Source organism: Columba livia, chromosome 26 (assembly GCF_036013475.1).
Source record: "Columba livia isolate bColLiv1 breed racing homer chromosome 26, bColLiv1.pat.W.v2, whole genome shotgun sequence".
NCBI lineage: Eukaryota > Metazoa > Chordata > Aves > Columbiformes > Columbidae > Columba > Columba livia.
Window position 1 is genome coordinate 2,516,956 of NC_088627.1, and position 16,160 is coordinate 2,533,115.

At 68.4% G+C, this 16,160-nt stretch overlaps 1 protein-coding gene across 4 annotated transcripts; it reads right to left on the minus strand.

The window, feature by feature from the left end:
• Positions 1 to 154: 154 nt before the first annotated feature.
• On the minus strand, positions 155 to 15,073 carry MAP7D1 (MAP7 domain containing 1). 4 transcript variants are annotated; one of them, XM_065041473.1, is made up of 18 exons: positions 14,911 to 15,073; positions 8,091 to 8,762; positions 7,923 to 7,991; positions 7,101 to 7,264; positions 6,695 to 6,809; positions 4,992 to 5,102; positions 3,342 to 3,464; positions 3,069 to 3,211; positions 2,814 to 2,947; positions 2,417 to 2,676; positions 2,172 to 2,340; positions 1,947 to 2,106; positions 1,591 to 1,695; positions 1,436 to 1,489; positions 1,277 to 1,334; positions 1,046 to 1,163; positions 777 to 973; positions 155 to 695 (listed from the first exon to the last, which is right to left on the minus strand). In XM_065041473.1, exons 2-18 carry the CDS (start codon positions 8,743 to 8,745, stop codon positions 685 to 687), a joined length of 2,646 nt encoding a protein of 881 aa, XP_064897545.1. In that variant the 5' UTR covers positions 8,746 to 8,762; positions 14,911 to 15,073; the 3' UTR covers positions 155 to 684. The 4 variants fall into 4 exon arrangements, with proteins under 4 accessions (XP_064897545.1, XP_064897541.1, XP_064897544.1 ...); XM_065041469.1 differs by lacking the exon at positions 14,911 to 15,073 and adding an exon at positions 14,450 to 14,750; XM_065041472.1 differs by lacking the exon at positions 14,911 to 15,073 and adding an exon at positions 12,391 to 12,548.
• Positions 15,074 to 16,160: the final 1,087 nt, after the last annotated feature.

Genomic DNA, 16,160 nt, shown 5'->3' on the forward strand with positions numbered 1-16,160 from the left:
CGGTGGTGGCTCCGGCGGGTCCAGCTGCCGGCTCGGGGCCGGGCCGGGGATGACTGCCCCCTCCCCGGAGCTGCCAGCCCGGCCCCGCGGCCGAGACCCCGGGCACGGGCTCTGCCCGCAGGCAGCGCGGTTCCAGTCTCGGGGACACGGCAAGACGAGGGCACTTGTCCACTTTTATTGTTCGCAAAGGTTGTCCGGGTGCATAACACTGTCACAAGGGCACGGGGAGCAGCGTGGTGCCGGCCGGGGGCCCCCAGTGCACACACGGGGATGTGGGGACGGGCTGTGGCCCCCAGCAGCCCCGAATCCTCCCGTCCCGCGCGGGGCCAGGCCGGTGTCCCTCGTGTCCGGCCGAGCTCTATTTACAGTATTCACATACATTGTACCCAGCGAGTTAAATAACTACAGTATTACACCACACATCTGGGGCGGCTCTGGCGGGCGGCTAGGGTGGGGGTGTCAGTCTGATAAGGTGCATATTTAAAAAAACAAAATAAAAACAAGAACGAAGAGAGAAACCAGGTTTCCCCCCCGCCGGGGTCCCACACCCCCCCCGGCGCCCCGTGGCAGGGCCGGGCAGGGGGGAGCAGCGAGGTTCTTGTGACAAAGCTACGGTTCTGCGCGGGCGTCCGGAGTCGGGACGTGTGCGGTGGCACCGCGGGGACGTCAGCCGGGGCCTGGCCCTCACAGCACCTCTGCAGAGGAGGAGGGGGCAGCAGTGAGACCACAGTGGCACAGCACCCCTGTTCCCCCCCTGCACACCCCCGATCTCTCACCTGTCACCTGGGGGGGTTTGACCACGGCCTGTTTGAGGAACGGCTCCTTGTCGCCGAAGGGGATGATGCTGCCGGGGCTGGTGCCGTGATGGGAGAGCTCCAGCAGCTCTGGCGGCCCCCCCGTGCCAGAGAAGCCGTTCTCGTGCTTGCCGGGCTGCACGCCGTTCACCAGAGATGCCACCTCCTTGGCCGGGGAGCTGTGGGGTGGGAGGGCTGGGATCAGCCAGGGTCCTGCCACCCCCAGCCCCCCCAGCCGCCCCCGTGCTCACCTCTGCTGCAGCGCCTCGCCCGCCGGGCCCTTCAGCCCCCCCGGTGTCCCTGCGCTCGGTGTCTCTGTCTCGGGGAGTTCCTCCTCCTTTGGCATCGGCCCTGTGCGCTTCTCACGGCCTGGGGACACCAGCAGAGTCCCCGCTCAGCCACGGCCCCTGTACCAGCACGGCTGGGGGGCAGGACAGGACCATGTCTCTGCGGGCACCCCAGAGCCGTGGCAGGTTGCATACCTGGAACATCCTCCTGCTCGGCCGCTTTCCCATTCACCACCTTCTTGTCCTCCTTCTTCTGCAGGGAGACAAGAGCCATGAGGGACAGCAGCAGTGCCGTGAGGGCTCTGCAATGGACCCCATGTCCCCAGGAAGGGGGACACAAGGACAGGCACCCACCTTGGCATCTGCTGCGTCCGACTTGCGTGTTCTCTTCATGATCTCCTCCAGGCGCTGTGGGGCAGAGAGGGGCTTGTGCACAGCCCTCGCCAGCAGGACCCCGTGCAGGGCCCCCCGTGCCATGCCCCATGCCCATGGGTGCCCCAAGCCCTCACCTTCTTCCTCTCCAGCCGCTCCTGCTCCTCCCGCTGGAAATGCTTCTCCCGCTCCAGGCGCTGCCGCTCAGCCTCTTCACGCGCCCTTGCCTCGGCCTCTTCCCTCTGTGGCACAGCGGGGACAGATGAGATGGGGCAGGGACAGTGGGGACAGGCTGCCCGGGTGGCTCAGCACAGCCCCACATCCCCTGGGCATCAAGGGGCTGGGCTGGTCCTCAGCCCTGCATCCCACAAGGGTGAGGACCACAGGAGAGCATCCCTGCCTTCCCCTCCATCTCTGCCTTCATCCCCCATCCCACCTCTTCCTCCCCTGTCCCTGCCACCCTTGCTTTGTCCCCACACCCGCCACGGCATACCTGTCTCTGCAGCCGCTCCGTCTCCTCCCGCTCAGCCCGTGCCTTCTCCTGGGCCTCGCGTTCCTCCTGCAGCCGCCGTTCCTCCTCCCGCTGCCGCGCCAGGGCATCCCTGCGGCTCTGCTCCTCCGCCGCCCGCTGCGCCCGTTCTTCCTGCATTCGCCTGCAGGGAGGGTCCCTAAGCACGGTGGGGAGGCCAGGGCGGGGGACCAAGGGGGCAGCACCCACCTCTCCTGCTCCTCCTGCTCCCGGCGCTCCCGCTCCTCGCGCTCCCGCTGCTCACGGGCCTGGCGCCGCTTCTCCGCCAGCAGCCGCGCGGCCTCCTCCCGGTCCGTGGTGCCGGCGGGGGCTCTGCCCGGGGGGGTGGCGGGCGCGGGGCTGGGGGCTGCGGGGGCGGCTGCAGCGCGCACACAGGATGAGAGCTGCTCCTGCTGCCCCCAGCCCCACCGCCCCCCCAGCCACCCCCTACCCACCTGTTGCTGGTTCTGTGGGCACCTTGGGGGACTCGGGGGGTGCTGGGGGAGCTGGGCCCCGCTCCTCCTCCTTCCTCTCACGCACCTTCACCTTGCTCTCCTGCTCCCCCGGCTCCTCCCGCGCCCTCACCCGCACCTTGGGAGAGGAGTGGGCGCTGCGGGGCAGGGGCGGCTTGTGGGGGGAGCCGGGGGCCGGGCTGGGGGACGCCGGACGGGCTTTGGGGGTGGCAGGAGATGAGGGACGGTTCTTGGGGCCGGGGCTGCAAACAGAGCGAGAGATGGCATTAGCGGGGCCAAGACAGCCCCCGCAGTGATGGTCGCAGTGATGGGCCAGGGACTGGCAGCCCCCATGGTGACAAGGCAGGGACCTGCAGCCCCCGTGGTGATGGGTCCCGACCTGCTGTCCGCTGCGGGCAGGAGCCGGGACTGCGCCGCCGGCAGTGACTGCCGCTTCTTGAGGCTGCGCTCGCGGGACAGGGCGCTGCGCTCCTTGGCGTTCTCCCGCTCCTTCTCCTTCTTCTCCTTCTTCTTCTGCTCCGGCCAGGGAGAGACAGAGGCAGCATGAGCACCAGGTGCTTGGCTCGGCCAGGAGCCACACTGTGCCCAACGGCCACCCTGGCACCACGGGGTCCCCGCAGGAGGTGGCACTCACAGGCGAGGACTCGGTCCTACGGCGTGGCGTCACGTCGGGGCTGCCAGTGGCCACCTTCCGCCTGTCACGGCAGCGGTGCTGCAGGCGGTGGTTGTGGCAGGGGCTGAGGGGGCTGGCGGAGGCTGAGCGGGGACACACAGGCACTGCGGGAGGAGTGACCGCGCCGTCAGGACAGAGCTGGCATGGCACTGGCACCAGCTCTCTGCTGGCTTCAGGCTCCCTCGTCCCAGTCCCCTGCCTGTGCCAGGACCCAGTTGTCCCCCGGGTGCTCACCCTGCTCCTTGCCATTCCCAGACAGCGTCACTGCACTCCGGCTGCGCGCCAGGAAGGACAGGGTGGGCGTCATCAGCCGGTCCACGATGCTGCTCTCCCATGGGCTCAGCTGCAAGCTCCGGTCTGTGGGGGGAGAGGGGCCCTTAGTGTGTCCCCGAGCCCCCAAACATCAGCCTTGCCCCCAGTCCCATGGCCACACCGGGAGGAGCAGCCGTGCAGTTTCAGCAAAGCCTGGGCACATGCACGGCCCTGTGGGCACCCAGAGCTCAGCCACGCTGGGGAGGGGCCTCCACCGCCCTGCACGGCGGCTGAGGAGTACGGGGGGCTGTGAGGGCGCAGGTGTGGGGGCGGCTGCGTGCCAGTGCGACGGTGCTGTGGCACAATGACGACGGTGTCCCCATGCCCTACGGACACCCCAACCACCATGAACCCACAGCGAGCGGCACCCACGGTGCAGCACCATGGTGAGCAGCGCCAGGATGCAGCCATGCAGCCCCTCCACTCGCCCTCTCCTTGTGCCCAACATCGGCGTGTGCCCTCCCTGTCCCCTGTTGTGCTGTGATCGAGCCTCCAGCATGCTGCAGCTGCCACGAGGACACTGCAGCGTGCCCTCACCCCAAGGGAGCTGCACCAAAGCTGCCGAGCATGCCGCGGGAGCCAGGCCAGGCTCAAGGCACCCAAGGAATGGAGGTTCCTGGCCATGCTGCCAGCTTGGCTGGGCACGGGGCTGCCAGTGGCTGCCCTCCAGTGCATGTCACTGGTACCAAACACCCCACAGACACATGGGAAGCACCTGCAGAGACAGAGCCCCTCTGTCCCTCTGCACTGTGGCCCCCAGTCAGGCCAGGAGCAGCACCTGCTGCCAGGAGAGGAGCAAACAGAGCCTTGGGTGCAGCAGGGGGGACAGGTCACCAGGCTGGCACCAGCCCAGGGAGATGCTGCTCCCACTCAGGCAGTGCCAAGAGCCCCAGGTGCCGCTCCCCAGGCTGAGCCCCCGGTGCGGGGCTGGCAGGAGCCGCCTGCGTCACCACGGCCCCGCAGCCGCCCACGTCAGCTGCTCCGGCTATTTATACCCAGCCGGGAAGGCGCGCGCCCATCGCCAGGCAACCCCGAAACACAACAGCAGCCCCGGTGCTGGACGCAGCCCTCCGGCGCGGCCAGCAGCCTCAGGCAGCTCGCCCAGGACCAGGATGACCTTGCAGCACACGACGCAGCACCGTGCCCACGGTGCTCGGTGCCACCAAGCCCCGAGTGCCGGTGGGGACAGGCGTTGCAGCGGTGGCACCAGCACCGTGCCCAGCCCCAAGGAGGGTCCGGTGACACACAGCCCTGCTCTGCGGCTGCAGCTGCACCTGCCGAAGCTGCCCTGGGGCAGGGAGCCAGGGCTCCCAGTCCCTGTCCTGGCGCCCCATGGGGCTGCCACAACCCAGCTGCTCCTCCTCCTCTTCATCCCAGCCTGCACACAGCCTCAAGGAGCTGCCGGCCGGCTCCAGCCTCCTCCCGCAAACAGCAAACGGCTTCTCCTCTCTCTGCGGGCACCGTGCTGCAAGGCAGGGCCTGGGGGTGGGGGACCCTGGCCTGGGGGTCCCCAGCGCGGGGCAGGAGCTGGGCTGTGCCCCCTGCGCTGGGGCAAATGCAAAGGGCTCTTACTTCTACTGGGAGAGTTCCAGAGGGTGGCAGAGGATTTGGAGAGCCGCTTGTTGATTATAGAGTCGACGTGTTTGGGGAGGTTTACAGCGGACACCGAGCAGCGGCTCGCACCTGGAGGAGGGAAAAGACACAAGGGCATTAAGGTCCCAGGGCTGGGGCCGGGCCCCCGCATGCAGCATGCACGGCCGATAGGGGCACGGGGCAGGAGGACGTGGCACAGAGAGCGGAGCTGGGAGGTGCTGGTGTCTGGGGACGCAACACACTGCGCTGGCATCCAGCATGGCACAGTGCCCCAGCTGGGGGTCATGCTGGGATCATGCAGGGATCTCATCCTCGGGGAGCCCCACCATGCCGGTCCCCCAAATGCAGTCCTGGGAAACAGGAGCCAGGTGGCCAAGGACCCCGGCAGCACCGGGCCAGCCGCCAGCCCAGGGAGCAGGTTGAGGGCAGCAGGTCCAGACAGACACGAGACAATGCTCACACAGGTGCTGGGTCCCTATGGCAGTGCCAGGAGGGTGCTGGTGGCTGGCAGTGCCTCCATGGGGTGCCAGGACCGCCCTGCCCTGGCCAGGCTCCTCTGGAGAGAACAACCAGAGGAGATCGCTGCCGGCAGAGGCGGCAGCCGGGAGATCGGTGAGCAAGAGCATCAGCAGCAGCTCCAGTAGCACGTCCCGTGTTGGAAGTTGCAGGGGAAAGTGTCCCCTTGCCAGTCCCTGCTGGGTGCTGCACCGCAGCACTGCACCTGAACGTGCCACAAGCCACAGCCAGCTGCACGGTGCCCACACACAGAGCCTGTCTGGGCACAGCTGGCCAGAAAACACCTGGATGCACAGTGCAGCACAACACGACACGTGGTGACCGTACACACGCGTTGCCCGTACACACACAGTGCCTGGCACAGCCGGACACTCTGCACCAGCATGAACAGCCCCAACAGGTACAGCTGGGCACACGGTGCTGGCACACACAGCCCAGCCAGGCACAGCCAGGACACAGCACATGGCGGGCAGACGCACCCTGGGCACAGCGCTCCCCTCTACACCACCGGCTGTCATCCGCCACACCAAGCAGTGCCAGTGCCTGCCAGTGCAGCCCTGTCCCCTTGGTGGTCAGGGGACACGGGAGACCCCCACACACCCAGCCACGGTGATGAACCCTGTGGGGTGTCCCTGAGAAGCCCCTGAGGGTCCAGCTGGGCTCAGTGCTTCTGCTACGGGACACAGCACTGCGAGGCACGGTACAGCCACGCACACCCAGCCACAGTCACCCCCATGCTGAGGCTGGAGGGGCCAAGTGCTGCCCCCACCCAGCCAGGGGACAAGGGGACACACTACAGCACAGACCCTAACGAGAGACCGCAACAACCTCGCGTGGCTCCACAGCCCACAGCTGACTGCAGAGCCCCGGGCACCGCGGCCATGGCTCCGCAGAGGCAGCCAGGGCTGTCCCCAGGCACATCCCTGCAGAGTGGTGACCGTGACGCACAGTCCCAGCTGACACCCAGCCCCACGAGAGCAGGGAAAAGCCAAAGAACCCGCCTGGGCCCTGGCCCAGCACAGCCCAGCAGCGTGACCTCAGAGCAGAGCGGGGCTGCGCCAGGTTTAGGGGGTCTCACCCCCCTCGCACAGAGCCCTGCAGAGCCGTGCCCAGCCATCCCCACCGCCGGCAGAGCCGCAGGGCCCAGCGCCCAGCTCAGCACTCACCGTCCTTGTGTGCGGGGGAGCCGTGGTGCAGGGCCCCTGCCCAGGACCACCGCTGCTGCCGGATCTCTGCCCACGTCTTCTTGGCTGAGCGCTGGATCGCCGCCTCGTAGCGCTCCTGCCGAGGGAGAGGGATGGGTGAGGCCAGCGGCCTGGGGAAGGGGGTTGGGAGCGACTGGTGCCATCGGCATGAGGCTATCACAGAGATGGGGATGCTTGGAGAGAGACAGGGCAGTGATGCCAGCCTGGCCAGGGCATGTGTGCCCAAGGAGCTGGGTACAGCGGGGGCTCCACACCACGAAGGACGGGCATAAGGGCAGCTCCCAGGGGCTGCTGGAGCCAGAGGGTCACCCCAGCGAGCGCGTCCCCAGCCCCCCGCCTGCTGCGCTCACAGATTGCCCATCCCCACCTTGTTCTTCTCCAGCTTCTGCCTCTGCCGCTCCTCCAGCACGGCTCGGCGCTTCTCCGCCTTCAGCCGCTGCTCCTCCAGCCGCTTGCGCCGCTCCTCCAGCTGCTTCTCCCGCAGCAACCGGGCCTTCTCCTCTTTCTCCAGCCACAGCACCCGCTTGGCGGCTGCAGGGGGGAGTGGGGGCGGTGGGGTCACACCCGCAGCACAGCCCCGGGGAGCCCCGCCATGGGGACGCGTGTCCCCGGTGGTGGCACAGGGTTGTGGGCTGGCCGGGGCAGGCAGCCGGGCTCGCTGGGCGCGCGGGGCAGGCGGCATCGCGGCCGGTCGGCGAGGGAGGGGTTTGGGCCAGGACAAAAGGGAGGCCGGGAGCCCGCCGAGCGCGCCGGCAAACAATGGGGGAATGAGGGTGGAAAGAGCGCGGGGACCAGGAGGCCCCATGCGCGGCGCAAGGGCCCCGCTCGCCCGCCACCCCGAGCTGCTGCGGGGCTGCCTGCTGCTGCCTGCACATGGGACAGAGCTGGGCGCTGCGCTGGTGGCACCTGCACAGACCAGGGGGCATCCAGACGGCAGGGAGCAGCCGGGGGAGCATGGCAGGGGCATGCCGGGGGGGCAGAGCCATGCTGGGGGGGCAGAGCCACCGGCACAGCAGCTCCTGCCCGGGCTCAGCTCATGGCAGCTAATGGGATTGCCCGCGACCCAGCAAAGCTCCTTAGCTCCTGCCTCCCTCCGGCCACTTTCCCTCTTGGCTCGCGCCCTGGGTTCACCGGCCCCGTGTCCTGATCCCCCCAGCCCCGCATCCCTCCAGATCCCCCCAGCCCATACCCAGGTACTTGGCCCGTTCCTCACGCCGCTCCTTTGCCTGCTTGTGCCTCGCTTGGGCTTTCTGGGCATCTGTGGGGGGAGATCCCATGAGAGCAGCCCCCAGACCCTCATCCTGTGCCACGTTGGCACCAGCATCCCCGGAGCACCCTCGCCCCCGCGGGCACCCACCTTGCTTGGGCCGGGGGCTGGCAGCAGGAGCTGGCGAGGCTGCGGCTGGGGTGCTGCGGTCACTCCGGGGGGGCACGTCCTTTGATGGCCCAGCTGCGCCGCCCAGGGGACTCTTGGCATCAGAGGGGACCCCTTTCCCGGCAGCCGGGGCTGGGGAATCACTCCCATGGGGCACCGTCTCTGCCGGACACGGGGCAGCAAGGACGGGGACCGGCTGGCCGGCAGCGTGGGGAGACGCCTCTTCTTTGGGGTGCTCCATGGTGGGGGGCTGGGGGGGCCCAGGGGTGGAACTGTCACACCAGGGGGGGACGCTCTCTGCTGAGGGGGCCATGGCTGTAGGGGTGTGGGACGCGGGCTGTCCTGATGGTGCCACGGCTGGAGGGATGGGTCGGTCATGCTGTGGAGTACTGCTCTTGGCGGGGGACGCCGCAGCTGGGGGACAGACGGGCTGCCTGGAGGGGGTCACGGCTGCAGGGACAGGCGAGATGTTCTTTTCGGAGGCAGTGATGGCTGGAGGGACGGGCGAGACGGTCTTTTCGGAGGGAACAGTGGCTGGAGGGATGGGTTGGTCATGCTGGGGGGCAGTGCGCTCTCCCTGCAGGACACCCCCAGGTGATGGGGGCGGTGGGGTGGGGGGGGGCACGCTGTCTCCCATCAGGGACGGTGGCTTCCCTGCAACACAGGAAGAGCAGAACAAACAGTCACTCAGCAGGTGAGCCGGGAGCAGCCCGATTTCCCCAAACACAGCCCATAGGAACAAGGAGCTGGGGACAGTCCCCATGTCCCCTGGGGAAGGCAGCGGGACCCCTACCCAAGCTCTCCTGCTGCCCCTGTCTCAGGGGGCACCCACGCGGGTGCCAGGCACTGGGTGCACAATGCACAGAGGGACCGGCCGGGGCTCTGCCAGGCACCACTGCCACAAAGCCACCCTTCTTCCCCCAGCAGCTGCCACGCCAGCCCCGCCATGGGGGAACGTGGGCACCAAGGCCCCACGCAGGCATGGGGACCCACATGTGTCCCCACTGCCGTCCCTGGAGGATGCGCGGCCGCTTCCGCCGGCACTCTCGGCACAGCCACAAGCAGGATGGGCGCGGGCCCCACGGCCTGACGTCACCGCTCCGGCCCATGTCCCCCAGCACCGCGCTGCGCCGCAGCCATGAACTCATGGCCCAGGAATGCACACGAGGCTGCGCCAGCAAACAGCCCCCTCCCCATGCGAGGCCCGGCCGCTCGCTGCCCCGCCGTGGGGCTGGCAGGGGACACGGTGCTCTGTGCCTGGCGAATCACCTCCCACCATGGGCACCCCCAGGGGCCATGGGGGGTGCCTGCTGCATGCCCTAGCGCTGGGGACAGAGACACGGTGCCTCCCGCCCTGCGAAGCCGCAGCACGTGCCCTCTGCAGAAGTGGATGTGCTGGGACCACCTGCGGTGGCCAGCAGTGGTGACCCCCCCGTGGCAACCAGACCTTTGCAAACACAGCTTTGAGCACCCACCGGGATCAGAGCCCGAGCCCCATGCAGTGGCATGGCCATCACTCCTGCCCCAGGAAGGATGCCTGACCCACACCAGGGCTCTGGGCACCTGGCTCCAGCCCCACAGACACCGCTGCAGCGCATGGCCCCAGCTCTAGTGACCAGGGACGGCAAGGACACCAGCGACTGGCAGCCACCGGCCCCATGCGCGGCTCTTGCCGAGGGGTGACATCACGTGCCGGCTCAGCCATGTTTGCCGAGCTCTCCACAGTCCTCAGAGAGGGGCAAAGTGTGGGCTTTGCAAACAGGCGCTGGCGCCGCTCCCCCGCCCCACGCCAAGCCCTCGCTGTGGGACACAGCCAGCCCCAGCCCCCCTGCACACCCGCACAGCTTTCCGGGTATTTTCTGCCGCAGGAAGCCAGCCCATCCTCTGGCCCGATCCTGCACATCCCGCGTCCCTGTCGCTGCACCCCACAGGGCAGCCATGAGTCTGATGTGCAGCTGGGAAGATGTTGGGGCTGCAGCTGGGGGCTCCCCTGCCCCATCCCCCCAGATTGGCACCCACAGGCTGGGCACTTGGCAGCCCCCAGGTGCCAGCTCTGAGGACAAGACCCATGGTGGCACCACCTCTGGGAGCCTTGGGTGTGTGTGGAGTGGTGCCAGGGGACGGCAGCGCCCGCGGCCAGGGCAGGGCTGACGGGCACGGCCAAAACTCCTGCACGCGGCTGGGGCCGGCCCTGCCGCCATCTGTCCCTGTCGTTGCTCCAGCGCGGCAGCTGCCCTGAAACCCAACGCTGCCTGCGCCCAGGCGGTGCGGGCGTCCCCTCTCCCTTTGGACAGGGCATTCCGCAGGGGATTAGCTCCCCAGCCCCCCAGACGTGCAGGCATGGCTCCCCTGAAGCCCCAGCCCAGGCGAGCCTGCGCGGCACTGACCCTGCTGCTGGCACCAGGTTGGCACGGCGCTGCCCCTCGACGCCGCGTCACCCAGCCCATCCCGGCTCCTCCTGTGTTCCGTGTGGCACCAGCACCTGCACCACCAAGCACCACTGCCACCTCCAGCCCAGCACTGCCCGGTGCGGCACGGCTCCGTGGCCGGCACATGGCTGGGGATGCTCAGCCAGGCAGAGGCCAATTTCCTGGTGCTGTGAAGCGAGAGCACATCGAGGCCCCGCGGGTGCTCCAGTCGGAAGGAGCGGCCATCGTTAACCAGCAGCCATCGTTAACCGTCCGCTGCACATCCCCGCGGGGCACTTCCCACGAGGGCGGGGGGGCACCCACCACGCTTTAACCTCAGCTCCCCTCGTCCGCCATATCCTCATGTTCCCGCTCTGTGGCACGGCTGGAACCACCATGGGCTGCTCCGCATGCGGTGCCTGCGCACGGGACACTGGACAGGGCCCATCCCTGCCCCATGAGGAAAGGAGAGCAGAGCTGGCCGGTGCAGCAGGGACCTGTTGGTGGTCACTGCAAAGCCACCTGAAAGGGCTGGTGTCACAGCGCCCGGCTAGTGGAACCCCGGTCATTGCACAAGTCCCTGTGATGCCCAGGGATGAGGTCCCAAGGGGAACCACAGCCCCCAGAGCCACCACCAGCTCTGTAGGGCAGGTCCCCACCACTCATGGGGACACCCGCGTACCCAGTGCGCCCTTGGGCCTTTCCTGGTGTGGCTGGTTACCAGCTGCCACCCTTCTTCACCTTGATGGCAGTGCCCGAAGGATGCGTCCCCAGGGCCTCTCCTCATCATCACCAGGTACCATCTCTGAGCAGGGAAGCAGCTGCACCCCGAGGTCAGGATTGCTCTGTGGGTGCTGGTGTCTGGCAGGGAGAGCAGCTGCCTGAAGCCACCGCAGTGCCATGGGGTGTACAGGAGTGCTTAGAGCCCTGGGGTGCTCGGAGCCCTGGCACTGTCCCTGATCTCACCCCGCCTTGCCATGTCTCAGATGTGCTTCACCGCTGAGTCTGCCCAGTCCCACCCAGCTCCCGGGATTCCCCCGCTCCGCAACACCCGCACACCTGGATGAGACGGACGGTGAGCAAGCACCCCCGGCACAGTCCCAGCACGTCCCAGCCATGGGCGCAGCATTGACGCACATCCTCGGCCCTGGCTCATGTGCATGGGCAGGTTGATACACAACGCAAGCACCCGCAGCCCTACACCATGGGATGGCCAGTGCACAGCAATGCAACAGCAATGACACCCCATCCCAGTGGAAGGGATCTCATGGTGCTGCTGCTGCCCTTCTCAGGGTCTGTACCTGCCCTGAGGTATTGGGACGGGGGGTGTGGGGCAGCCACACAGGAACCGTGCTGTCCCTCGCAGAGGTCACCGAGCTCCTGTGGCTCAGCACCGAGCCGGCGTTGACATGCCAAGCCAGAAAGCAACAAGAGGAACTTGGGAGATGGGATCTCGTGGCCAGAGCGGGGCCAGAGCTGGGGGTTTTCCAGGGTTTAAAACACACATGGAGGAAAGAGCCTGAGCTGCTGCTGCACCTCAGCACCCCCACGGCAAACTTTCCATTTGGCTGCAGTGATGGCACAGCCCCAAACACAGCGAGGGCAGGGGCAGGCAGCACCTGCCTGCCATCCATCTGGGCAGCGCTGGCAGTGGCGACAGGAGGTGCCCTCGTCCTTGGGGCGACCCACACGGAGCCACCAACACCGAGGGCAGCTGGCCCAGCCACACTCCCAAAAACCTGTCTGCTAGCATCACACCAGGAAAACAGAAACCCGGCTCGAAGGCAGGGCACCGGGCTCTGCATCTGCTGGGATCCAGCCTCCAACACCTCCAAAATGGGTCCTAAGCCTCATGACGCGGATGTGGCACCTACCAGGGCTGGGGCCATGCAGGATCCGGCGCTGCTCCCAGCCGGCTGCCTGTGCTGCCGCCCGTCCCTGCTCCGAGCCCTCCAACGAGCGAGAGCTGCACTATTTTGGACATGGCACCACGGGACTGTCACATCACTGCTCCACACATCGCGTCACGTTGCTCTGACAGCTTCGCAGCAGCGACTCTGTGGGTGTCCCTGTACGGGGAGAGCTCCCAAGCTGCCGGTGCCCAAACACAGGCACTGACTGGCAACCAGCTCACCCTGCACCCTCCCTCCCTGCCGTCCCAGTGGCAGAATGGCAGGAGAAGCTGGCAGAAACCCAGATAAGAATGAACCTCTGCCTGTTCCCTGCCTTGGTCCTCACCCCCCTGCCTGCCCATGGGGCATCATTCCACACGGGCGGCTCCATGAGCTCCTGCCCCACCAGTACCACCGGCTGCCCCACATCGCGGTGTGTCTGGTCCCTGGAGGACAACCCTGCCCCACCAGCACCCAGCACACAGCACATCGCAGGGAACCGGGGGCTCTGACCAGCACTGGGCAGTGAGACGTGGAGCAGCCTGGGCTGCACAGCTATGTGGGTCTCCCAAATGAGAAGGACCAGGGATGGTCCCCAGAGCAGGATGTGCTGCAGAGCCACCCACGCTCTCCCAGTGCCATCCTCCACTGGCGATAGAGCCAAGAATCCCCCTGCACCGGGGAACCAAACCAGCCAGGGGTGCAGGGGGTCAGCGTGACCGGGAGCCGCCATCCCTCCTCCCCGGGCAGCAATGGCCTCGAGAGAGACGGGGAAGGCCCCGTTGGGCTGTGGAGGCAGCGAGGGGACACAGACAACATGTCCGCAGCGAGGACGCGCCGTGCGGGCGGCACAGCCGGGGACCTGCAGCCAGTTTGTTCTTGAGGCGCTGATAAAGGACAAGTGGCATCTGGGCCTCGCCGGGAGCCGGCAGCAATCGCTGCCCCCCTGCCAGGGCCCGGGCGGTGAATCACGGCGGCACCGGGAGCGAGGGGGATGGGAGCAGAGCCGCAGCTCCTCTTCCTCCATCTCCTCTTCCTCCATCGGTGGGAAGCGGCTCCACCACGGAGCCCTCACTGCTTAGTCACAGCCCCGCGCAGCGCCCGGCGGGACAGAGAGCCCTTGGCTGGAGCCCTGCGGGGCAGAGCCAAAACAAACCCCCCCCCGGCCGCCGCCCTCCCGGTTTGCCGAGTTCATCCCGGGGCAGCGCCGGGACCGGACCAGCCGGGACGTGCCCCGAGTCCCCGTGGCGGGGGGCAGCGCCTGCAGCCCCCGACCCGCCGGCACCGGCTGCTGCCCCGGGCCGCGCCAGCCGGCTCTGGGTGCAGGCAGCGGGACGGGCCGTGGCGGGGTCCCGGTACAACCGGGGCACAGACCTCGGGGCCACCCACGCCCCAGAGCAGCCGCTACCACATGTGGCAGCGGACCCCCGGCAGCGCCACTTGGGGGGGGTCCAGCCAGCATCTCCGACCGGCTGCCGGGAAAAAGCCTGGGCAGGGGCAGGCGCCACCGCCCCGGACCCCGCCGCCATGGCGGGGCCGCCCCCGGAAGGCTCCACAAATGCAGCTCCCCCTGCACCCCCGCCGGCGGCGGCGCCGGGGGCTGCGCGGCTCCGTCCCACTCCAAGATGGAGGGGCCGTGCCCGGGCTTTGTCCCTCCCGGAAAGAGCCCCCGGCCCCGGTAACGCATCCTCCCGGCTCCTCCACCGCTTCCCCAGGCCCCCGCCCCGCGCTGCCGCCCGAACGGCTCCGCGGGCGGCCCTGCCGCATTCCCCGGGCCCGGCGCAGCGCTCCGCTCCCTGCGCCCGACCGCCGCGGCATCCCCGTCAGCATCCCCCACGGCGGTATCCCGTACCCCCGCGGTCGGGTCCGGTACCCGCCACGGCTGGATCCGGCACCCCCACGGCCGGCTCCCGCTCCCCGCCGCGGCCCGGCTCCCGCCTCCCCCACGGCCGCATCCCGCAGCACGGACTCCGGCGCAGCCCCGCGGTGCGGGAAGGTCCCCGGGCGGCCGCCGGAGCCGGTCCCCGCGGCGAAGCCTTACCCTGGGCCGGCTGGGGCCGGGGCTGCGGCTCCCGCCCGGCGCGGCTCCTCTCCATGGCGTGGCGGGGAGGCGCAGAGGGCTGGCCCAGCCGAGCCGAGCCGCGCCGCCCCGCTCCCCCCGGACCGGCGGGGGAGGACGCTCTGCGCTCCCCGCCCCGGCCCCGGCTGCGCATCCCGCCCGGCACCGCGGGCCCGAGCTGGGGGGAGCGGGCGGGCAGAGGATGCTCTGCCCGGGCTTGCCTCTCCCCTGCCCCAAACGCAAGCTCCAGCTCCAGGGTCTTGGTCATCCTCCCGCAGCCAGGGTGGGACCCCACGCCCATCACCCCGGCCTCAGGCCTGCCCTGCTGCCCATCCCTGCCATGCCCAGCATCCCCCAGCCTTGCGTGCCAGCCTCTCCTCACCCACATTTTGGGGCTTGCACCCACCCTTCCCTCTCCCCACATTTCACGATGTTTTGGTCACCTGCGAGGTGCTGGCCCTGCAGCAGACACCCCCTGATGGCCCTGCAGCCAGAGCCACAGCCAGCACCACTCAGATCAGCTGCCCGATTCCCAGACACCCCAAAGAGACATTGATTTCCGTCCCAGAGCCCCACCTCGGCTGCTCGTGAGGCTTCGCAGCTGCTTTCCCCACCACCCACCGGTCACACGTGAGCCTTAGTCACCGCCAGCAGCCGCCCCCGTTGCTGGGGCGAGGGTTTCGCTCCCACACATCCCACCCTGCCTCGATAACAGGCAGATAACAATAGGCCTCCCCCACTCCCCGGGTAGGGGCAGAGGCCTTGGCTCAGCCCTGCTGGGGGATGAAAGTCCTCTTGGCCTTGCAAGAAACAGGAGTGGGCCAGGAGAGCGGCTGCGGTCCCTGCCCCGTGCAGCATCCTGGAGCAAACGCACCCCGTGCACGGGTGTCTGTCTGCTCCAGCAGCGCCCATCAGAGATGCCTGGTTATGGGATGATGTCACCGCAGGGCCAGGAGATCCCCTGACATCCCTTCTCCCTCGCCTACCAGGCAAACAGGTCTCCCGAAATCCCAGCCCTCTCCTGCAGAAGCGTGTTCCTCTGACTCAGGGGAAGGGGAGCGGGCTCCCCTGCAGATGAGGTGGCCCCGCTCTGTGCCACTGCAGGGTGGCTGCTCCTGCAGCACCCCCAGTGTGGGCAGTGATGCTGGGGGCTCCTGCCAGCCCAAGTCGATGGGCTTATACAACACACAGAGCATCAATCGATCGTTCTGCTGCAGGCAGAGCCCCGCCGCGTCGGGGTTCCTGAGAACAGCCGCCTTCCTGCACTGATGGAAAATCCGATGAGCTCATGACGATCATGCTGCCCGGCCCCAGCAGCTGCGCGCCCAGAGCTCCCCGCGCTCCTCAGGCCCTCGCACACGGGGCAACGCCACCACAGCCAGGGGAGGGGCTGTACCCAATGGGTTGGGGCCCAGCAGTGGCTCTAACCCCTGCAGTGTGCCCAGTGCCTCACCCAAATGCTGGGGGGGAGCCAACGGGGGCCGAGCACCCCAAAAGTGACGCATGATTACAGCCGCGGCGTGGCCACTGCCCTGTCAGCACGAGCCGGCACTGCGGGAGGCTGAGTGCAAAGGGATGAGGACGGCAAACAAACCCTGCCGACATCTCTGGGCAAAGTACCGCAGGGGACACCCCATCCCACCTGCTCCCCACCCCTCTGCCCCACACCTCCCTCCTCCATCCCCAGGACTTT